The sequence below is a fragment of the Oncorhynchus clarkii genome, chromosome 19, assembly GCF_045791955.1.
Source record: "Oncorhynchus clarkii lewisi isolate Uvic-CL-2024 chromosome 19, UVic_Ocla_1.0, whole genome shotgun sequence".
In the NCBI taxonomy this organism is placed as follows: domain Eukaryota; kingdom Metazoa; phylum Chordata; class Actinopteri; order Salmoniformes; family Salmonidae; genus Oncorhynchus; species Oncorhynchus clarkii.
In genome coordinates this window covers 12,758,717-12,783,368 of record NC_092165.1, presented here as the reverse complement: position 1 = coordinate 12,783,368, position 24,652 = coordinate 12,758,717, and the positions used below count along the sequence as shown (strand labels likewise).

Here is a 24,652-nt window from a genome sequence, read left to right as displayed (position 1 = left end):
TGGTAGTGGATAATGATACTTGAAATCAATCATGAATAACATTCAATCTTGTTGTTTTGTAATATTCTGTGTAAAATAGTAAATAGTCACGTGTGTCCCCAGACAGCCCAACCACTCACTGGACCCATATGTTCGCTGGGCTACACATGCCTCTCTCTAATATCAATATGCCTCGTCCATTACTGTCCTGGTTAGTGATTAGTGTCTTATTTCACTGTAGAGCCTCTAGCCCTGCTCAATATGCCTTAAAAAAACATGTTGTTCCACCTCCTACATATGCAATGACATCACCTGGTTTAAACGTCTCTAGAGACTACATCTCTCTCATCATTACTCAATGCCTAGGTTTACCTCCAATGTACTCACATCCTACCATACCTTTGTCTGTACATTATGCCTTGAATCTATGCTATCGTGCCCAGAAACCTGCTCCCTTTACTCTCTGTTCCAAACGTGCTAGATGGCCAGTTCTTATAGCCTTTAGCCGTATCTATATCCTACTTCTCCTCTGTTCCTCTGGTGATGTAGATGTTAATCCAGGGCCTCCAGTGCCTAGCTCCACTCCCACTCCCCAGGTGCTCTCATTTGTTGACTTCTGTAACTGTAAAAGCCTTGGTTTCATGCATGTTAACATTAGAAGCCTCCTCCCTAAATTTGTTTTACTCACTGCTTTGGAACACTCTGCCAACCCGGATGTCTTAGCTGTGTCTGAATCCTGGCTTAGGAAAACCACCAAAAACCTTGAAATCTGCATCGCTAACTATAACATTTTCCGTCAAGATAGAACTGCCAAAAGGGGCAGTGTTGCAATCTACTGCAAAGATAGCCTGCAGAGTTCGGTATTACTATCCAAGTCTGTACCCAAACAATTTGAGCTTCTACTTCTAAAAATGCACCTTTCCAGAAACAAGTCTCTCACTGTTGCCGCTTGCTATAGACCTCCCTCTGCCCCCAGCTGTGCCCTCGATACCATATGTGAATTGATTGCCCCCCATCTATCTTCTGAGCTCGTGCTACTAGGTGACCTAAACTGGGACATGCTTAACACCCCGGCCATCCTACAATCCAAGCTTGATGCCCTCAATCTCACACAAATTATCAATGAACCTACCAGGTACAACTCCAAATAAACACGGGCACCCTCATAGATGTCATCCTAACTAACTCACCCTCCAAATACACCTCTGCTGTTTTCAATCAAGATCTCAGCGATCACTGCCTCATTGCCTGCATCCGTAATGGGTCAGCGGTCAAACGGCCTCCACTCGTCACTGTCAAACGCTCCTCTGCGAGCAGGCCTTTCTAATCGACCTGGCCGGGGTATCCTGGAATGACATTGACCTCATCCCGTCAGTAGATGATGCCTGGCTATTCTTTAAAAGTGCCTTCCTCACCATCTTAAATAAGCATGCCCCATTCAAAAAAAAATTGAACTAGGAATAGATATAGTCCTTGGTTCACTCCAGACCTGTCTGCCCTTGACCAGCACAAAAACATCCGGCGTTCTGCATTAGCATCGAATAGCCCCCGTGATATGTAACTTTTCTAACTCAAAAAAGTTCCGGGACACTGTAAAGTCCATGGAGAATAAGAGCACCTCCTCCCAGCTGCCCACTGCTCTGAGGCTAGGAAACACTGTCTAAACCGATAAATCCACTATAATTGAGAATTTCAATAAGCATTTCTCTACGGCTGGCCATGCTTTCCACCTGGCTACCCCTACCCTGGTCAACTGCCCGGCACCCTCCACAGCAACCCGCTAAAGCCCCCACCATTTCTATTTTACCCAAATCCATATAGCTGATGTTCTGAAAGAGCTGCAAAATTTGGACCCCTACAAATCACCCGGGCTAGACAATCTGGACCCTCTTTTTCTAAAAATGATCTGCCGAAATTGTTGCAACTCCTATTACCAGCCTGTTCAACCTCTCTTTTGTATAGTCTGAGATTCCCAAAGATTGGAAAGCTGCCGCGGTCATCCCCCTCTTCAAAGGGGGTGACACTCTAGACCCAAACTGCTACAGACCTATATCTATCCTACCCTGTCTTTCTAAGGTCTTCGAAAGCCAAGATAACAAACAGATTACCGACCATTTCGAATCCCACCATACCTTCTCCGCTATGCAATCTGGTTTCAGAGCTGGTCATGGGTGCACCTTAGCCACGCTCAAGGTCCTAAACGGCATCATAACTGCCATCGATAAGAGACATTACTGTGCAGCCGTATTCATCGACCTGGCCAAGGCTTTCGACTCTGTCAATCTCCACATTCTTATTGGCAGACTCGACAGCCTTGGTTTCTCAAATGATTGCCTCGCCAGGTTTACCAACTACTTCTCTGATAGAGTCCAGTGTGTCAAATTGGAGGGCCTGTTGTCCGGACCTCTGGCTGTCTCTATGGGCGTGCCACAGGGTTCAATCATCGGGCCGACTCTCTTCTCTGTATACATCAATGATGTTGCTCTTGCTGCTGGTGATTCTCTGGTACACCTCTACGCAGACAACACCATGCTGTATTCTTCTGGTCCCTCTTTGGACACTGTGTTAACTAATCTCCAGACGAGCGTCAATGCCATACAACTCTCCTTCCGTGGCTTCCAACTGCTCTTAAACGCAGGGAAACTAAATGCATGCTATTCAACCGATCACTGCCGGCAGCTGCTCGCCTGTCCAGCATCACTACTCTGGACGGCTCTGACTTAGAATACGTGGACAACTACAAATACCTAGGTGTCTGGTTAGACTGTAAACTCTCCTTCCAGACTCACATTAAGCATCTCCAATCCAAAATCAAATCTAGAATTGGCTTCCTATATCGCAACAAAGCATCCTTCACTCATGCTGCCAACATACCCTTGTAAAACTGACCATCCTACCGATCCTCGACTTTGGTGATGTCATCTATAAAATAGCCTCCAACACTCTACTCAACAAACTGGATGCAGTCTATCACAGTGCCATCCATTTTGTCACCAAAGCCCCATACACTACCCACCATTGCGACCTGTACGCTCTCGTTTGTTGGCCCTCGCTTCATACGCGTTGCCAAACCCACTGGCTACAGGTTATCTACAAGTCTCTGCTAGGTAAAGCCCCACCTTATCTCAGCTCTCTGGTCACCATAGCAGCACCCACTCGTAGCACGCGCTCCAGCAGGTATATCTCACTGGTCACCCCCAAAGCCAATTCCTCCTTTGGTCGTCTTTCCTTCCAGTTCTCTGCTGCCAATGACTGGAACGAACTGCAAAAATCTCTGAAGCTGGAGACTCATATCTCCCTCACTAGCTTTAAGCACCAGCTGTCAGAGCAGCTCACAGATCACTGCACCTGTACATAGCCCATCTATCTACCTACCTCATCCCCATACAGAATGTATTTATTTATCTTGCTCCTTTGCACCCCAGTATCTCTACTTGCACATTCATCTTCTGCACATCTACCATTCCAGTGTTTATTGCTATATTGTAATTACTTAGACACCATGGCCTATTTATTGCCTTAACTCCCTTATCTTACCTCATTTGCACTCACTGTATATAGACCTTTTTTTTTCTACTGTATTGTATTGTATTCCATGTGTAACTCTGTGTTGTTGTATGTGTCGAATTGCTATGCTTTATCTTGGCCAGGTCGCAGTTGCAAATAAGAACTTGTTCTCAACTAGCCTACCTGGTTAAATAAAGGTTAAATAAAAATGTTAAACAAATGTGTAAGCTATGGCTGCTATAGCTTACACATGAGGCTGATCTGGACAGCAACTCGACAACAATGACAACAAATTCGTGCTGTAATATGTCAATGAAACAGAGCGAGAGAGAGAGAGAGAGATGGGGGATGCTCATGCAGTAATGAGGTTCCACATCAGTGCTTGTCTAATTGAAGCTTTAGCGTGGCTCTGCTGGAACATTTATAGGAGCGAGTGGAATAATGCGCTGTCAGTCACCGGTGCCGCGCGCGTCTGGGGCGGGCTCTCTATGCCCCCGCTCTTCAAGACCGCTGAGATGTTGTGAATGTGTCAAGAATCTGTTCAGCCTCCGAGCGCTACCCCAAATTACTGGTATTCCTACTTTAGAGTCGTATTTCAGAATATACTATGCTCTCTTGTTGGTGTCGTTGCTAGGTCGGTAAAACCTGTCCAGTTATGAGTAGTGAAGTAGATTAGTATTATGTGGGATTCCGAAACTGTTATGCGTTTGCGTTTACCGTGCGCCACGAGCCTGCCGCGTGTTGGATTGTGTCGACATCAGTTGGAGCACTGTCCACGGTGCTGAAAGTCAAGAGTCTTACCCTAAGTGGCGAACAGAGGCAGTTGAGGCGTTCCCGGGTACATGTATATGCAACTCAAATCTTGAGATGACGCGGAAAAGGCTGCACTTTGTAGCTGTATGGGGATTCTTCGCGTGGGAAATAGCTGTGTTGCTAAGGTAAGGGAGTTCGGCAGCAGCCAACATTACGCAGCTTGATTTACTCACACTGATTGTTGAAGTTCCCGAACTGTTTGATTAATGTTAGGTGCTTTGAGGGCGCCAATGATTTGAGTGGTTCGCAAATAGGCTATATGACCCTAAAACACTGGAAGCGTTCAATACGGAGTGGATTTTCCTCTCACATTCTGGGATTGGGCTACAGGCACATAGATATAAGAATCATATCAAGTACAAAAGCCTCTAAGAGAGTCATCTATTCATGATGTTTTATCTCGACAAACATACATGTGGTGATCCTTCCACGAGGGATTTTGGCCATTGCTCAACAAATCAGTCAGAAACGGTACGATCATGATGCACGCGCCGTTTAGTATTCGTGATAAGTGAATTCAATTTCTGTCTGTATTAAATGTAGACCCTGTAAACTGCCTGCGTATTTCTCAAATCCCCGTTTCCCAGGAATTCGATCGTTATGCTCAGTGTGCTGATCTGATCCTGACAAGGATTTCTCTTCTCTCTCTCAGTAACAGGTGCCGTAATCGAGAAATCTCATGGAATTTCTGGGCCGAGATCAAAGAAAAAGCCGCTTGAATTATCAAAATAAATTGTATATTTGCATGCAATCCGAATGAGCAGAATTATATATATATATATATATATATATATATATATATATATATATATATGTAACACCTTATATGATTGACAGTCATTAACGCTTAAACACTAAGGGCTATTGGATGTGAAAGTGAAGGTATTTCTAGATCAAGTTATAACATAAGCTTTCTCACATAGAAACAATCTTTATAGTGCAATTATGGTCCCAGCCAGCCACAATGTTATGTAATACAACATGCTGGAGAGGCTGGTGTGTTGGATTTGGTCAAATATTAGGGCTTTAATATCTCTCTCTCTCTCTCTCTCTCTCTCTCTCTCTCTCTCTCTCTCTCTCTCTCTCTCTCTCTCTGATACATACATGTGTGTCCACGAAACATGATATGAAACATTGATAGATACAACAAAAGCCTTTTTCATGTTGATACAACTCAAGCACATACCCAAGTCTACTTACCATCTAGAGAGCAGGTTACACATGTCTGATCCACATATGTTTGCTCAAGCCAAGTGCAGTGTTCAGATGTCAGTTTGGTTCATGTGTAACACGTTTGACAGTCTACCCACGTCATAGGGCCATGTTAATTGACATTATGTCAGGCTTGACAAGCAGCTATGCTACAGAGCAAACCGTCGGGGCCATTCATCGCTATTCGTGGTAAGCGGGCTGGACTCCCCTTTCAATAGCTACTCTCTCTCTCTCTAAGGATATCTCTAGCCCGCCCACATCAATACTCTCTTCCCACTTCAGTACTCTCTCCGGCTCTCATTCCTTCCCTGAGTCCTTCTCAACTAAGCACAGTACAACGCCACAGAGGTAATGCAATTGCTGCAAAGTCTAGTCCCAACTCAAGCCGTGCATCACCACCACCAACACAAGTCTTCTCATTCAAAGGCCCCGTGCATGCACCGTCGATCATCCTCCATTATTTAACGACACAACGCATTATTCTCGTGTGATGTGTCTGTGATAGTAATGGTCTTCCGCTGGCATCCCCCTGTATTGAATTATTGATATCATGGCTGTGTCCCGAACGGCACCGTAAGCGGTCAAAAGTGGTACACTATTTAGGCTATCGGGTACCATTTGGGATGCAGGCCATGCCTGTTGCCACGTCCCTGACTGGCACACACTGCAATGTGTATTGGTTTAGTGTCAGCTCAGAGTCCAAGGTGACTGGAGAGTTTTCTATAGGGTTTATAGTGTTTAAAGCCTAGACCCCTCAACCAAGAATATGCTTCTGACCTATATATCCTCGGGATTCTAATTACACATATAATCTGAGTCTCAGATGGCACCCTATTCCTTACATTGTACACTACTTTTCGGGCCTGGTCAAAAGTAGTGCACTATTTAGGGAATAGGGTGCCATTTGGGACTCAGATTATTTGTGTAATTAGAATCCCGAGGATATATAGGTCAGATGCTCATTCTTGGATGAGGGGTATAGGCTTTAACCACTGTTCTCCCTCATCTTCATTACTCTAGGCCTGCATAGCAGCCATTCCATGTTGGAGCACTTTACTTTCCCCTGTGGGTTTGTCACTTCACTTGAATGGCGAAAGGGACTCTTTGCACACTGTGTAGGGCAAGCTATGTACTTGCAAATTAAACATTTATGGGAAAGTCTGTCTATGTTTTTCTGGCCAGATAGATCTTCATCAAGGGAGACATTTCACTTGGGTACCTAGCCCACTGTTTGCAAAGCTTGCACTGTGCTGGGCAGTGTGGTCTGCGAGGGGTGCTAGCTTTCCTCTAGAGCAGACCCTTGTCCTGTACTTTGGCAATGTGGAGCAACATGAGCAAACGGTCAGAAACCATTGAAGCGGCATCAGACAGGGTTTTAGACTTGGTGGCAAGGGGCATGGTGAAGAGGGTAGGGGTAAGCCCTGGTAGGCACCATTTTAGAGGCAGTATTCCACTATAAAGCTCTCTGTCATACCAGGGTTGGGAGAGGAGAGAGAGGTGACCTGGCGGGCAGCACTGCCAGGAGAAGTAGTCGATTCCATTTTTAGCACTCAAATAAAATAAAATAAAATTGTATTTGTCACATGCGCCAAATACAACAGGTGTGGACCTTACTGTGAAATGCTCACTTACAAGCCCTTAACCAACAATGCAGTTTGAAGAAAATATATACTAAATAAACAGAAGTTTAAAAAAATTTAAGTAACACAATAAAATAACAACGAGGCTATATACACTCTTGTACTTTCGCGGGATTCCTGACAACTCGACAAGAAAGGGATGTTTGGAAAGCATCTCACATATCATTCTGCTCTGCTGGAAGTTCGCCTTGTAAAACTTTTGTCCTGCTTCTCAAAATTGAATGACCTCCATTTGGGCTCTTTATAGGATCTGTTTTTTGAATCCATGTCATTGCTGGACTGCTTACAAAATGGCAGTCTAAGGGAGAGGATGTTACAGGCAGACTGGAGTTTTGGGAGTTGGATTTTTAGAAAGCAGAGCTTTTAATATTTCACTGTAGATTTCATGCTTGGACTCATTCGTGTCCCCCTGCGGACGTTTAGGCAGGCAGTCACTATATTTTGGCGAGTAACTCATGTACACCAGGCTTTCCCAAACCTCTCCTGGAGTCAGCCTACTCCCAGCCCGTTCCACTTATTTCATTTATTCCACAACTGGAACCTTATTCAACTAATCAAGTGCTACCAGTGCTGAAGCACATCAAATAAGTATAGCTACATGGCTGTGTGTTCTCGAGGAGAGGTTTGGGGAACACTGATAAACACTGATAGGCTTTTTCAGCCCAGCCTCGTGAGTCATTGTAACGGTTTTCTTCTATCTCCTCCTCTGATGAAGAGGTAGAACAAGGATCGGACCAAAATGCAGCGTGTAGATTGCGATCCATGTTTTAATAACCAAACGTAAAACACGAATCAATACAAACACTACAAAATAAAGAACATAATGAACGTAACGAAAACCTAAACAGCCCTATCTGGTGAAAACACATAGACATGAACAATCACCCACAAACACACAGTGAAACCCAGGCTACCTAAATATGGTTCCCAATCAGAGACAATGACGAACACCTGCCTCTGATTGAGAACCATATCAGGCCGAACATAGAACTGGACAAACTAGACATGTAACATAGAATGCCCACTCAGATCACACCCTGACCAACCAAAACATAGAAATATACAAAGTAAACTATGGTCAGGGTGTGACAGTACCCCCCCCCAAGGTGCGGACTCCGGCCGCAAAACCTGAACCTATTGTGGAGTGGGGTCCACGTCCAGCGCCAGAGCCGCCACCGCGGACAGATGCCCACCCAGACCCTCCCCTATAGGTTCAGGTTTTGCGGCCGGAGTCCGCACCTTGGGGGGGGGGGGGGGGGGGGTACTGTCACACCCTGACCATAGTTTACTTTGTATATTTCTATGTTTTGGTTGGTCAGGGTGTGATCTGAGTGGGCATTCTATGTTACATGTCTAGTTTGTCCAGTTCTATGTTCGGCCTGATATGGTTCTCAATCAGAGGCAGGTGTTCGTCATTGTCTCTGATTGGGAACCATATTTAGGTAGCCTGGGTTTCACTGTGTGTTTGTGGGTGATTGTTCCTGTCTATGTGTTTTCACCAGATAGGGCTGTTTAGGTTTTTGTTACGTCCTTTATTTTGTAGTGTTTGTATTGATTCGTGTTTTACGTTTGTTTATTAAAACATGGATCGCAATCTACACGCTGCATTTTGGTCCGATCCTTGTTCTACCTCTTCATCAGAGGAGGAGATAGAAGAAAACCGTTACAGTCATTAACATAGAACAAAGAGTCTAAATCTCCAAATCCTCTGTCGGACAATCTGACATGAATGTCTCCAGAACCCATGTGGTGTGTGCATCTACTGTGTGTCTATCCGCCCTCACTGGGACAAACACGCACGCACGCACACACACACACACACACACACACACACACGTTTGATAGTGTCCTCCAATCCATCCCCCTGGGTTTAGTTTAACATGCGCTGTTTTACGTGCACTGCCGTTCTGTACGTGCCTGCCCTGTGGGGATTACTAAATGATCTTCGAGGTAAACAGCGAGTGTTCCTACGCCCCACCGGGCATTACCGTGCCAACCAGCAGGCGACACGCGCAGGCGGGCCACACCACGCAGAGAGAGCACGCTGGAGGAAACCTATTTAAACTGTCATATATGGTAATGATGATATGCTCATTCATCCTAAACGATTTACAGTTCAACACCTAGTAATATTTATACATGTGTCCATTGCAGGAATCAGACATCGTAGGGAGAGCACACTAGAGGCAGTTCAATCTGTAATCTGATAATATCATATAATATGGTCGTTTAGCAGACATTGTTGCGCAAAAGTGATTAACAGTTGAACATGTAATTATGTTTAGTGTCCCATGCAGGAAATCAAACCAAATCCCAGCTATGGTAGTGCAAACGAACACCATGCTCAGCCAAACATACTGAGGTCACTAAGAAGCACCTTCTTGACTGCTGTCACTCAACTTCCTCTCTCTCCTTGTACTATTCAGCACTGACAGTTAAGGTCCTGTGTCGAGAGGGAGATGTGCTGCTGTTAGTGGTGGGGGTGTTTTGAGAAGTCAGGTTTCTGTAGTGCGGAACTCTCTCTCTCTCTCTCTCTCTCTCTCTCTCTCTCTGTCTCTGTCTCTGTCTCTGTCTCTCTCTCTCTCTCTCTCCCTCTCTCTGTCTCTGTCTCTCTCTCTCTCTCTCTCTCTCTCACTGTCTCTCTCTGTCTCTGTCTTTCGCTCTCGCTCATCTGTAATTCTCAGCATTCAGGTCATTATAGTGATCTTCCTTTCAGTGACTTTAAAGTTTATTTTGTTAATCAGATCTGCTAGGTTGATGATATTGAACATGTGGATGGATGGATGGATGGATGGATGGATAGATGAATGAACTGACTGACTGACTGTGGTATTATCTGCTTTATAGGATGTGGGGGTGGTTATTGTTTATCTGACATCTTCACGGATTGAGGACTCACATTAAACAAGGACTGATGATTTTAGCAATTAAAACAGTATAATATATCAATCCCTCCCACTCCTCTGTGTCTCAATGTTTGTTTGAGAGTACATTTCCCATCCTCCAGCTGATAAGAACATAATGTATTGGAGGATCTCTTCTAACAGAGCTTTGACCAATTGTAATACTGTACAGTAATGTGTTGTTGGCTGGAAGATACCTTTAACCATTTGACCCCTATTTGGTGTACAATTTGAAGTGTAAATGCCAGAGAAACCCTTGGGGACTCTGGAATTGGTGTCAATTATCTGGAATCTCTTTGGCTACATTTACACAGGCAGCACAATTCTGGCCTTTTCTTCACTTATCGCTGACCAGCTAGCAAGTGTCTTCACTGATATTTTCAACCTCTCCCTGACCCAGTCTGTGATACCTGCATGTTTTAAGCAGACCACCATAGCAGACTATCGCCCCGTAGCACTCACATCTGCAGCCATGAAATGCTTTAAACGCCTGGTCATGGCTCACATTAACGCCATCGTCCCAGATACCCTGGATCCACTCCAATTTGCATACCGCCTCAACAGATCCACAGATGACGCAATCTCTATTGCACTCCACACTGCCCTCTCCCACCTGGACAAAATTAACCTATGTGAGAAGGCTGTTCATTGGCTATAGCTCACCGTTCAATCACTAAGCTAATGACACCTCCCCCTGCAACTGGATCCTGGACTTCCTGACAGGCCGTCCCCAGGTGCTGAGAGTAGGCAAACACCTCCGCCACGCTGACCCTCAACACGGGGGCCCGCCGAGCTCCCTGCCGTCCATCACCTCTATACCAGGCGGTGTCAGAAGGAGGCCCTGAAAATTGTCAAAGACTCCAGCCACCCAAGTCATAGACTGTTCTCTCTGCAACCGCACTGCAAGTGGTACCAATGCACCAAGTCAGGAACCAACAGAACCGTGAACAGCTTCTACCCCTAAGCCACAAGACTGCTAAATAGTTAAATAGTTAACAGCTACCTAGACTAACTTTTTTGACTCATCACATACACTGCTGCTACTGCTTATTATCTATCCTGTTGCCTAGTCACTTTACCCCTACCTAATTGTACATATCTATCTCAATTACCTCGTATCCCTACCCGTCAACATGGTACTGGTATCCCGTATATATAGCCAAGTTATCGTTACTCATTGTGTATTTATTCCTTGTGTTATTATTTGTTCTATTATGTTCTAAGTCATTCTCTCTGCATTGTTAGGACGGGCCCGTAAGTAAGCATTTCACTGTTAGTCTACACCTGTTGTTTATGAAGCACGTGTTAAAATGTGATTTGATTTAATTTGGTCTTTTTGACCAATCCGATCAGCTCTGAAAAATATCTGATGTAGAAAGATCGGAAGAGATTGGTCGAAAGACCAATAGCTGGAAAAAAAATATCAGAATTGGGCTGTCTCTGTAAAAACAGCCTTAGTGTATTAGCCTACATTCCAAATGGCAACCTTTTCACTATAGTGAACAACTTTTGATCAGAGCCCTATGTCAAAAGTAGTTCACCATATAGCGAATAGGGTGTCATTTGGGACGTAGGCTTTTTCCTCTAGTGTATTTACAGGCGTGTATCAATCCATTGTGGAAGAATACAAGATGTGACAATAAAAGCTGGATGTTGTGACAGGCAATCTATGTTTTGGGGAAAAGTGATGAGCACTAAGGATTGAAATTGGTTTTGAATGGTGTGCGCTCGTGTGCGATTGTGTGTGTCTGAGTTGGTCATGTGGGTGCCTGCTGTCTCTCTGGCCCCTACACTTTATTGGTTGTCATGAATGTGGCCACACTGGCTTGCTGACTCATACAACCCTGGTTGTGTCTTACACACACAAACACATACACACACTCACACACAGAGTGACTCAACCCTCTGTATCAGGGCGATTGAGTGAGTGGCCTGTGACAAGGTGCTGGACAGGCCTGACAGGGTCTCCAGTAAGAAATAAGGCATGAGAACCTGGGGATTGTCATACGATAACTCCCGAGGCGAAGCCCATAGATGGGAGTTACAGCCCTTAGATGGTAGTCACAGCCCTTAGATGGGAGTTACAGCCCTTGGGAGGGAGTCACAGCCCTTAGATGGTAGTTACAGCCCTTAGATGGTAGTTACAGCCCTTAGATGGGAGTTACAGCCCTTAGGAGGGAGTTACAGCCATTAGATGGTAGTTACAGCCCTTAGATGGGAGTTACAGCCCTTAGATGGGAGTTACAGCCCTTAGGAGGGAGTTACAGCCCTTAGATGGTAGTTACAGCCCTTAGATGGGAGTTACAGCCCTTAGATGGGAGTTACAGCCCTTAGATGGGAGTTACAGCCCTTAGGAGGGAGTTACAGCCATTAGATGGTAGTTACAGCCCTTAGATGGTAGTTACAGCCCTTAGATGGGAGTTACAGCCCTTAGGAGGGAGTTACAGCCATTAGATGGTAGTTACAGCCCTTAGGAGGGAGTTACAGCCCTTAGATGGTAGTTACAGCCCTTAGATGGTAGTTACAGCCCTTAGATGGTAGTTACAGCCCTTAGATGGGAGTTACAGCCCTTAGATGGTAGTTACAGCCCTTAGATGGGAGTTACAGCCCTTAGGAGGGAGTAATTCCTTGTTTCTTGGGCCTTATTGCTTTTATAAAATGGTTGTCCACATATAAAAAAAGATGAACAACATGTTTTCAGAAATGTTGTTGTATTGAGTAAATTTGTAAGTTTTTTTCACCATACAAAATAGTCAGTGGTTAGTTCTGAGATTGTGAAGTTGCTCGCCAAATGGGCTGGTTGTTCATTCTATCCATTCTATTTACAGTGGGTAGCGATGCTAAACAAATCACTGGCATGCAGCTATAGAAGGGTTAGCTGACAACGTCACAAAAATTATGCGTGTGCTTCAATGGGGCAGAAGGCCGTGTGTTGTTGTGATTCTGGATGGCCAGATAGCTAGAGACAATGACAAGAAACTGCAATGTGTGGAATCATAGGTGGTTCGTTTCAGCTAGTTTTATATTTTTCTTGATACCATGACTTGTTTTGACAGATGTCACGCCTATGCTAATATGCCCACAAAAATTGCTGGCTAGCTAACCAACAACTGTAATGATGTATTTTGAGAGACAACAAGTGCTCTTTGTGCAAATATATTTATGTTTTCAATAAAAATCAGAGAACAAAATCTAATTTACATGTTTCAAGTTTTAATGTCACATGCACAAGTACAGTGAAATGCCTTTATTGCAAAATCCAAACCCAACAATGCAATAATCAATATCAATGTAGCACTAAAAAGAACAAGGTAGAACAAAAACACAGGAGAAATAATAAGAAGACATAAGGACACGAGAAAGTAAAAAGCTATATCCAGGGTCGGTTCCAATACCATATTTACAATGTGCAGGGATGCTGGAGTGATAGAGGTAGATACAGTGGGGCAAAAAAGTACTTAGTCAGCCACCAATTGTGCAAGTTCTCCCACTTAAAAAGATGAGAGAGGCCTGTAATTTTCATCATAGGTACACTCCAACAAAAAACAGAAAATCACATTGTAGGATTTTTAATGAATTTATTTGCAAATTATGGTGGAAAATAAGTATTTTGTCACCTACAAACAAGCTAAATTTCTGGCTCTCACAGACCTGTAACTTCTTCTTTAAGAGGCTCCTCTGTCCTCCACTCGTTACCTGTATTAATGGCACCTGTTTGAACTTGTTATCAGTATAAAAGACACCTGTCCACAACCTCAAACAGTCACACTCCAAACTCCACTATGGCCAAGACCAAAGAGCTGTCAAAGGACACCAGAAAAGACCACTGATAATCTCCCTCGATCTGGGGATCAACGCAAGATCTCATCCCGTGGGGTCAAAATGATCACAAGAATGGTGAGCAAAAATCCCAGAACCACACCTAGTGAATGACCTGCAGAGAGCTGGGACCAAAGTAACAAAGCCTACCATCAGTAACACACTACGCCGCCAAGGACTCAAATCCTGCAGTGCCAGACGTGTCCCCCTGCTTAAGCCAGTACATGTCCAGGCCCGTCTGAAGTTTGCTAGAGAGCATTTGGGTGATCCAGAAGAAGATTGGGAGAATGTCATATGGTCAGATGAAACCAAAATATAACTTTTTGGTAAAAACTCAACTCGTCGTGTTTGGAGGACAAAGAATGCTGAGTTGCATCCAAAAAACACCATACCTGCTGTGAAGCATGGGGGTGGAAACGTCATGCTTTGGGGCTGTTTTTCTGCAAAGGGACCAGGACGACTCATCCGTGTAAAGGAAAGAATGAATGGGGCCATGTATCGTGAGATTTTGAGTGAAAACCTCCTTCCATCAGCAAGGGCATTGAAGATGAAACGTGGCTGGGTCTTTCAGCATGACAATGATCCCAAACACACCGCCCGGGCAACGAAGGAGTGGCTTCGTAAGAAGCATTTCAAGGTCCTGGAGTGGCCTAGCCAGTCTCCAGATCTCAACCCCATAGGAAATCTTTGGAGGGAGTTGAAAGTCCGTGTTGCCCAGCAACAGCCCCAAAACATCACTACTGTAGAGGAGATTTGCATGGAGGAATGGGCCAAAATACCAGCAACAGTGTGTGAAAACCTTGTGAAGACTTACAGAAAATGTTTGACCTCTGTCATTGCCAACAAAGGGTATATAACAAAGTATTGAGATAAACTTTTGTTATTGACCAAATAATTATTTTCCATAATTTGCAAATAAATTCATTAAAAATCCTACAATGTGATTTTCTGGATTTTTTTCTCTCATTTTGTCTGTCATGGTTGAAGTGTACCTAAGATGAAAATTACAGGCCTCTCTCATCTTTTTAAGTGGCAGAACTTGCACAATTGGTGGCTGACTAAATACTTTTTTGCCCCACTGTATGTGTAGGGGTAAGGTGACTAGGCATCAGGATATATGAGTGTGTGTGTGTGTGTGTGTGTGTGTGTGTGTGTGTGTGTGTGTGTGTGTGTGTGTGTGTGTGTGTGTGTGCGTGTGTGTGTATATAGTCAGCATAAATGTGTGAGCATGTTATGTGTGTGTTGGAGTGTCAGTGAGTGTGTAGAAAGAATCCTGTGTGTGTGCATATAGACAATGCAAAAATGTAATAAATCAAATAAAACAATCTAAACCAACCCATCTGTTTTGCCCCATAGGTGCGCTACGCGTCGGTTTTGTTGCTAAACAACCACATTATCTATGCATGCTAGCTACTTCTCCTTTGCTAGCAAGCCCACTAAATCACACCAAGCAGCTGAAATGACAGCCAACTATGTGCACTTTCATTTGTTTTACCTTCGTTTACATTGCCAATTATTTGCATATATCCATTAATGATCCTGATAAATGAATTGGCGTGGATCAGAGAAGTCTCATCACGTTCATATGCATGGCACAGTGGAGATCATAAAAAAGTGCAACATTCTTCCGGAGGTCAGAGGCAGACAGCAAGGTTTAGACAAATCCCAACTGTTGCAAACCAAACGCTAGCCTGGTAGCATGGTGAAATATTGTCTAGACACTTTTTTCCACGGGAGATTAAGCTTATAAATTGACTGCCGGGGCTGTGGGAAAGTGGATGCGCATTGATCAATCTAATGGAACTGTTAACAGGCATTACCTGGATAATTTGGGGATTGTGGTGCTATAACTCCCTGCTATCAACCAATCGGCTTCCGGGGTCCAAACAACCCGTTTTAAAATATGTCATAGCAGCTTACATGGTCACTGTGCTGTGACATGGAGGTCCCAGGAGATAAGCCCTGGAAGATAGATATCTGCCTGCTATAAATATCAACCATGTCCCAGGAGATAAGCCCTGGAAGATAGATATCTGCCTGCTGGAACTACCAACCATGTCCCAGGAGGTAAGCCCTGGAAGATAGATATCTGCCTGCTAGAACTACCAACCATGTCCCAGGAGGTAAGCCCTGGAAGATAGATATCTGCCTGCTAGAACTATCAACCATGTACCAGGAGGTAAGCCCTGGAAGATAGATATCTGCCTGCTAGAAATATCAACCATGTGCCAGGAGATAAGCCCTGGAAGATAGATATCTGCCTGCTAGAACTACCAACCATGTCCCAGGAGGTAACCCTGGAAGATAGATATCTGCCTGCTAGAACTATCAACCATGTACCAGGAGGTAAGCCCTGGAAGATAGATATCTGCCTGCTAGAACTATCAACCATGTCCCAGGAGATAAGCCCTGGAAGATAGATATCTGCCTGCTAGAACTATCAACCATGTCCCAGGAGATACACTCTGGAAGATAGATATCTGCCTGCTAGAACTACCAACCATGTCCCATGAGATAAGCCCTGGAAGATAGATATCTGCCTGTTAGAACTACCAACACTCACAAAGCCTGATAGCGGCTCTTCTAAAGCACTGTTATAAAGCTTTAAGGAGGTTTGAAGGTGTGGTTATGATCTAAGCTCTGGTAGATATCCGCCTGCTGCATCGAACTAACAACACTTTTAACATTGTCTGGCTGGTGTCCCAGTAGGCGCTCTAATCTAAAGTACTGGTATGCAGCTGGATGGCTTTCTTTGAGATACATGTGACTGTGATGTAAGGTTATGAATATAAAAGGAAAAAGAGCTGTCTGCTTGATGGCTCGTTTCACTGACTTGGCCTGTATTAACATGAGATGGTTTACAAGAGGCACTATGGATTTTTGCCTTGTTGCATATCTACACCAGCTAGCTACTGTACATTCCCTTGAGCCTGCCTGTCTGAGTCAATTGGACATATCCCTCTTCCTACTTGAGCTTTAACTCTGAGATATACAGATAGCTAAGTAACTATACATCTGCATGGTACTTGATGTTTTAGTGAATACGACAATATAAACGTCTTCTACATGATGCTAGGGCAGATGTGAAACCACATCTGTGCCCTCTCTCTCCAGATAGGGCGACTCACTGGCTGCTCGCTGGAGCGGAATGTTCCGGGTGCAGGGCAAGGGGCATGAGGCGGGCATCTACACTACCCGCCGGGGCACAGATAGCTGCTCATTTATAGTTTTGGTCTATTCCCTATATATAGTGCACTTATTTTGACCAGGGCCCGGCCATAGTTCCCCTGCTCCATTATACTGTAACTATACTTCCAGGTGTGCTTTGGGAAAATTCTATAACATACTTTTATGTCTCCCCGCTAACTCACAGTTTCTATGCTCCAGCAGTGGCTCTGCCATTCTAACTCTACTTGAATGTGTGCTTTGGGACGATTCCATTCTATGTTTTTCAGTGTCTGATTTACCCTGCTTAGGGACACATCCATTATGTTTTACCATTGACTACATTAGCACATAGAAGCCGTGCGCTTGACGCCGCTGGCTCTCTGACTCTCGGTAAGAACTCTCTCTGCGAAGAGAGAGAGGAGAATCTGGTAGTCTTTAACTCGATGCGCTTCCTTCTTCCCCCCGCCGTCGGCCTTGTGTCACTGGCTTGCATTTTAACAGATAGATTAAGGAGGGGAAGCGTTGAGTTATTGATGACGTTTACCGGACGCTTCGCTCGTTGCCCCAACACTCTTTTCTTTCTTGAAGGTATTTTCTCTCCCCCCTCTCTCTGAATGGGCACTCTGTCCCCCCCCCCCCTCTTTCTGTCTTTCTCTTCCCTCTCTCTCCCTCTCTCCCTTCTCTTTTCGCTGGGTGAAGATCTTCAGAGCAAAGCAGAAGCAGCTAGCTGGCCTAGTAAGCTGCTTAAAACTATGTTTATTTATCTCAGAGCTATGGAGGATCTGGAGCAGAAACATTCAGGCCTGATTTCACTGAATGGCAGCACTAGCTTAATGCTAATGCTATGCATGCACACACACACACACATTATATATATATATATACACACACACACACACACACACACACACACACACATACACACACACACACACACACACACACACACACACACACACACAGTACATTTGGAAAGTATTCAGACCCCTTGACTTTTTCCACTTTTTGTTACTTTACAGCCTTATTCTAAAATGGGGGGAACAAATCATCAATCTACACACAGTTCCCCATAATCGCAAAGCAAAATCAGGTTTTATATTTTTTTTATATACAGAAATACCTTATTTACATAATTATTCAAACACTTTTCTATGAGACTCAAAATTGAGCTCAAGGTGCTTACTGTTTCCATTGATCATCCTTGAGATGTTTCTACAACTTGATTGGAGACCACCTGTGGTACATTCAATTGATTGAACATGATTTGGAAAGGCACACACCTGTCTATATAAAGTCCCACAGTTGACAGTGCATGTCACAGCAAAAACCAAGCCATGAGGTCGAAATAATTGTCCGTCGAGCTCCGAGACAGGATTGCTTTGAGACTCAGACCTGGGGAAGTGTACCAAAAAATGTCTGCAGTATTGAAGGTCCCCAAGAACACAGTGACCTCCATCATTCTTAAATGTAAGACGTTTGGAACCACCAAGACTCTAGAGCTGGTCACCTGGCCACACTGAGAAGTCGGGGGAGCAAAGTACAGACAGATCCTTGATGAAAACCTGCTTCAGAGCACACAGGACCTCAAACTGGGGCGAAGGTTCACCTTCCACCTGGACAACGACCCTAAGCTTCGGGACAAGTCTCTGAATGTTCTTGAGTGGTCCAGCCAGTACCCGGACTTGAACCTGATCGAACTTCTCTGGAGAGACCTGAAAATAGCTGTGGAGGGAAGCTCCCCATCCAACCTGACAGAGCTTGAGAGGATCTGCAGAGAAGAATGGAAGAAACTCCCCAAATACAGGTGTGTCAAACATGTAGCGTCAAACCCAAGAAGACTTGAGGCTGTAATCGCAGCCAAAGGTGCTTCAACAAAGTACTGAGTAAATGGTCTGAATACTTATGTAAATTTGATATTTCAGTTTCTAAAAACCTGTTTTTGGTTTGTCATTATTCCATTTTAGAATAAGGCTGTAAAACATAACAAAATATGGAAGAAGTTATATATATACGTATATATAGATAATAGGATTTATAAATCCTATTATCTATATATATATTAATCCTATTATCTTAAGAACTTAATGTTTATTGCATGAAAATAGTGTTTTCTTCTTGAATTATGATGAAACATTATTTTAATGCAATAAACATTATGTTCTTAAGATAACAGGATTCATGATGGTTTTGACATAAAGAGGTTAATAACGCCTTAGCTCATTTAAACCCAACTCACCCGTGTAGAATGTGGAGACAAATACAGGAACAATGTTAATATTAAGTCGAAGAAAGCCCCTCTTTTGACAGAGGATATGTTTTTGTGTTGACAGTGATTCAACCCCTCTGTGTTCTGTAGATAACCAAGTGGTAGAGTGTATAGCCCAGTGTTCAGTGGCCTACTGAGTTAACTGAGTGAGCACATCAAGAGTAAGTCAGGGTCAGGCATGGCTGCACTGAACACACACACATAGATACATGCACACACACACACACACACTGGGCTTTGTCATATGGCACACTGCCAAAAGATTCCCAAGCAGACCTTTATTTCACCCTTTAGCTATTAGAAATAGAGTGAACTGGACACTGAAGCAGTTCTCCCGACAGCTTGTTATATGAGTTCTACAAAGATACTAGAAAACAATGGAATCTAACCCAACCTGGGTAGTTTTTCTTCTTTACTTACTTCCGTACAACTGCATGACCCGAGGAGGTAGGGTCAGTGAGCGAGTGAGCAAGCAAGCGAAAGGGCCAGGCGGTTAGCCCAAAATAATCATGTCGTGCCACTCCGCAGCCATCTCTTTACCCATGGCTGTGCCTGTGACTCGAGCGAATCCCAAACAGCTGGGCTGCAGCCTGTCGCGTTCTCTTGTGAGGCAGGCCATTCCGGTGTCACCTCCCTTGAGTTGTCATCCCCTTCGTCCGTAACCCTCCGTGACACGCAGGGGTGACACAAGGGGCAAGGGGGAATGGTGCATGGTCAAGAGGTCAGCGGGCACCGCTGTCCATGCTGGCATGTTGCCTGAGGGGTTGGAGGGTTGGCCCAGTGTCAGCCTAGTGTCCACTCAGCGTGTGTGTGCATCTTGTTGTATGTGTGTCTTTGTGCGTGTGTGTGTGACAGGCATGACACTCATTGTAATGTCCTTGTGGGAACAAGAGTACAAACTGACACTCTGGATAGGAGAACACGTCGCAGAAGATGAGAAACGCCAGCGAAGGCCCGCTGTTTTGTCACTAGTCATTGTAATCAGACAAGGGAGAGGCCTGGCTGGAGCTAAGGGAAAGAGAAGGCAGTATTTTACGACCACAATACGACGTCAAATACTGTTTGTCTCTCAGACTGGATATCTCTTTGGCCGGCTGAATGATATGAACAGCAAGCTTTTTTCTTAGATATATAGAAACAATTATCACATAATCCCAAATCTTTTTCCCACCATAATATGTAACATACCCCGCTGGAGCAGATCTGAATGGCTTCTTCTTCGGTGGTTGAGGCGGCAGTCAAACTGGCGTTATATATCGTAATGGTGAATCGCGCTGTGCATTTGATAGGCACTGAAAACCAGGTGGGTAAAGGCCAAGAGGAGTTTAGTGTGAGCCTGCTTCATATGCAGGTGGATGAGAAGGAAGCAAGGATCTGGAGAGAGGCTTTAAATATACCTGGTAGCAATTAGACTTCACAAGGAATCATTTTTTTGACTGTGTATCACTAGGCTAGAGAGACTAGAGCATCGCTATGGCAATAAGACTAGGGGGGTAGTTTGTATTCTTGTGGCTTTATGTTTACGAAAGAAATGAATCAGTAGCTGTGGGTCATTTCTGAGACAAACTGCTCATCTTGTGGGTTGACTCTGAAAATAAATAAACTCACAGAGAGAGATATTGACGCGAAAGATTTCCATGCACAAATTAAGGTGACTCAAGTCATTATTGTGAGTTTTTGTCAACATAAATGCATTATACTGCAGTTGTTGCTCTTTGGGGTCCTCGAGCTACGCAGTGATGGTGTTTACGTTTCAATATGAACGTAATGTTACAGACTAGTAGGAATGAAAAATAACAACTTCTACTTCTTCACTTTGTTGGTTTGTGATAGATATCGTTTCGTAATGACCCCTTGAAAATGCACCATTTGCAAATCATTTGGCATAAGCTACACAAAAAGTCATGCCCTAATAGATGTATCGTAACTACACTATTATAAGTCATCATAGTCTAGCACTTGTTGGAATGCGCTCAAATCCGCTCAAACGCACACAGCTGAAGTCAATTCCCCCCTCTAGGGTGTAAACAAAGACAGAGATGAAAGACCTTAAATCGCTACCAGCCCACATGGAAAAAAATACTATAGTATACTATGGTATAAATACTATAGTATTCACTGTAGTGTTTTTGCTGACTTTACTGTAGTATTCACTGTCATCTTTTTGTAGACTTTACTGTAGTATACTGTATTAAGTATACTGCAGTTGAAATATTGTAGGGGAAACACTGTAGTATATATTATAGTAATTACTGTAGTGTTTTATTTTCTTTGACATAGAAGTGGGGTCTTTCTCTTTGAGGAAACTTACTGGACAAAATACACATTGTCCATAACTTGTAGTTAGGTAGGTCTGAGGTTATTTGTAACTTATTTTGTACATAATGTTTTCGACCAACGTATTATCTGACCGAAAGGAGCTTCTTGATATCAGGGCATCGATTACTCACCCCGTACTGGAGGAATTCTTCTTCAACGAGTCGGATGGGAAGGATTTACTCCAGACACCTGACAAGGCCCACATCCCCGTCATTCGCAGGAGGAAAAGACGGAGGTATCGTGGACGACGGTCCGGGTGCCTTGTAAGGATCCGTAGCGAGAGGGTAATCTGCCTATACCATCGGTCCTATCAGCCAACTTACAATCAATCGACCAATCTGACCATAATTATATCCTCCTGAATCCTGCTTACAAGCAAAAACTAAAGCAGGAAGTACCAGTGACTCGGTCAATAAGAAAGTGGTCAGATGAATCAGATGCTAAGCTACAGGACTGTTTTGCTAGCACAGTCTGGAAAATGTTCTGGGATTCTTCTGATGGCATTGAGGAGTACACCACATCAGTCACTGGCTTCATCAATAAGTGCAACGATGACGTCGTCCCCACAGTAACCGTATATACAGTACATACCCCAACAAGAAGCCATGGATTACAGGCAACATTTGCACTAAGCTAAAGGGTAGAGGTGCTGCTTTCAAGGAGCGGGACTCTAACCCGGAAGCTTATAAAAAATCTCGCTATGCCCTCCGACTAATCATCAAACAGGCAAAGCATCAATACAGGACTAAGATTGAATCGTACTACACCAGCTCTGACGCTCGTCGGATGTGGCAGGGCTTGCTAACTATTACAGACTACAAAGGGAAGCACAGCCACGAGCTGCCCAGTGACACAAACCTACCAGATGACCTAAGCTACTTCTATGCTCGTTTCGAGGCAAGTAACACGGAAATATGCATGAGAGCACCAGCCATTCCGGATGACTGTGTGATCACGCTCTCCGTAGCTGATATGAAAAAGACCTTTAAACAGGTCAACATTCACAAGGCCGCAGGGCCAGCCGGATTACCAGGACGTGTACTCCGTGCATTTACTGACCAACTGGCAAGTATCTTCACTGACATTTTCAACCTGTCCCTGAAATACCAACATGTTTCAAGCAGATCATCATAGTCCCTGTGCCCAAGAACACTAAGGTAACCTGCCTAATGACTACCGACCCATAGCACTCACGTCTGTAGTCATGAAGTGCTTTGAAAGGCTGGTCATGGCTCACATCAACACCATTATCCCAGAAACCCTAGACCCACCTCAATTTGCATACCTCCCCAACAGATCCACAGATGACGCAATCTCTATTGCACTCCACATGAATGTTTCCCACCTGGACAAAAGGAACACCTACGTGAGAATGCTATTCATTGACTACAGCTCAGCGTTCAACACCATAGTGCCCTCAAAGTTCATCACTAAGCTAAGGACCCTGGGACTAAACATCTCCCTCTGCAACTGGATCCTGGACCGTCCCCAGGTGGTAAGGGTAGGTAACAACACATCTGCCACGCTGATCCTCAACATGGGGGCCCCTTAGGGGTTTGTGCTCAGTCGCCTCCTGTACTCCCTGTTCACTCATGACTGCATGGCCAGGCACGACTCCAACACCATCATCAAGATTTCCGATGACATAACAATGATGAGCCAGCCTATAGGGAGGAGGTCAGAGACCTGGTCGTGTGGTGCCAGGACAACAACCTCTCCCTCAACATGATCAAGACAAAGGAGATGATTGTGAACTACAGGAAAAGGAGGACTGAGAACACCCCCATTCTCATCGACAGGGCTGTAGTGAAACAGGTTGAGAGCTTCAAGTTCCTTGGTGTCCACATCACCAACAAACTATCATGGTCCAAATACACTAAGACAGTCGTGAAGAGGGCACAACAAAACCTATTCCCCCTTAGGAGACTGAAAAGATTTGGCATTGGTCTTCAGATCCTCAAAAGATTCTACAGCTGCACAAACGAGAGCATCACTGCCTGTTATGGCAACTGCTCGGCCTCCAACCGCAAGGCACTACAGAGGGTAGTGCATACGGCCCAGTACATCACTGAGGCCAAGCTTCCTGCCATCCAGGACCTCTACACCAGGCGGTGTCAGAGGAAGGCCCTAAAAATAAACTCCAGCCACCCAAGTCATAGACTGTTCTCTCTGCTACCGCACGGCAAGCGGTACCTGATTGCCAAGTCTAGGTCCAAAAGGCTTCTTAACAGCTTCCCAAGCCATAAGACTCCTGAACAGCTACCATGTACATATTACCTCAATTACCTCAACGAACCACATTGACCCTGTACCGGTACCCCCTGTATATAGCCTTGCTTGTTATTTTACTGCTGCTGTTTAATTATATGACTTTAATTTGTTTTCTTCTTAATTAAAGCATGGTTGGTTAAGGGCTTGTAAGTAAGCATTTCACTGTAATGTCTACACCTGTTGTATTCGGCTCATGTGACATATAAAAACATTCGATTGATTTAGTGATAGCGCTGACGTCATCCACATATTCATATGGAGAACTCCTGATGGAACATTAAGTATTTAAATTTGAAGCGTGCCATATTGTTGAATAGGGCTGAATGGCACCAAAGTGGCTATAACTAGCAAAGGATCATGGTCGATGTAGTTGTTTTCACCCAGCCTAAGATACACAATGCAAAGAGAGTGCATGAGGGCCCGTGTGATGACAAATGTAGTAATCAGAATGGATCGTAATTTAACTAAATATCTCGGCATGTAGCAAACTTAAAAATAAATCAAACTTTAAAATAATCGAACTTGATCAAAAATAAACACATTTTAGAGCACAAAACGACTGTCTAAAAAATATTGTTTGGCAGTTCTGGCGATCGTAATTTACACATGCTTTCTAGGACAGACCCGGACTTTTGGCCCTGCTAGGTTGCTACACATTAGCCGAATATATTTCTCACTCATGTGTGGCACACATTGGGATATGGGATAGGGGATGGGTAGGGTATATGGTAGTTAAATACTGTAGTATTTACTAT

The 24,652-nt window shown here is 44.2% G+C and overlaps 1 protein-coding gene across 1 annotated transcript in view; it reads left to right on the top strand.

Annotated features, from left to right (window-relative positions):
- Positions 1–4,034: 4,034 nt before the first annotated feature.
- The window catches only part of LOC139374128 (glycine receptor subunit alpha-3-like), a 127,410-nt gene continuing 106,792 nt past the window's right edge, over positions 4,035–24,652 (top strand). Inside the window, exon 1 of the mRNA XM_071115127.1 lies at positions 4,035–4,424. Within this exon, the coding sequence (XP_070971228.1) occupies positions 4,354–4,424 (71 nt within the window). The 5' untranslated portion in view covers positions 4,035–4,353. The remainder of the gene's footprint in view (positions 4,425–24,652) is intronic.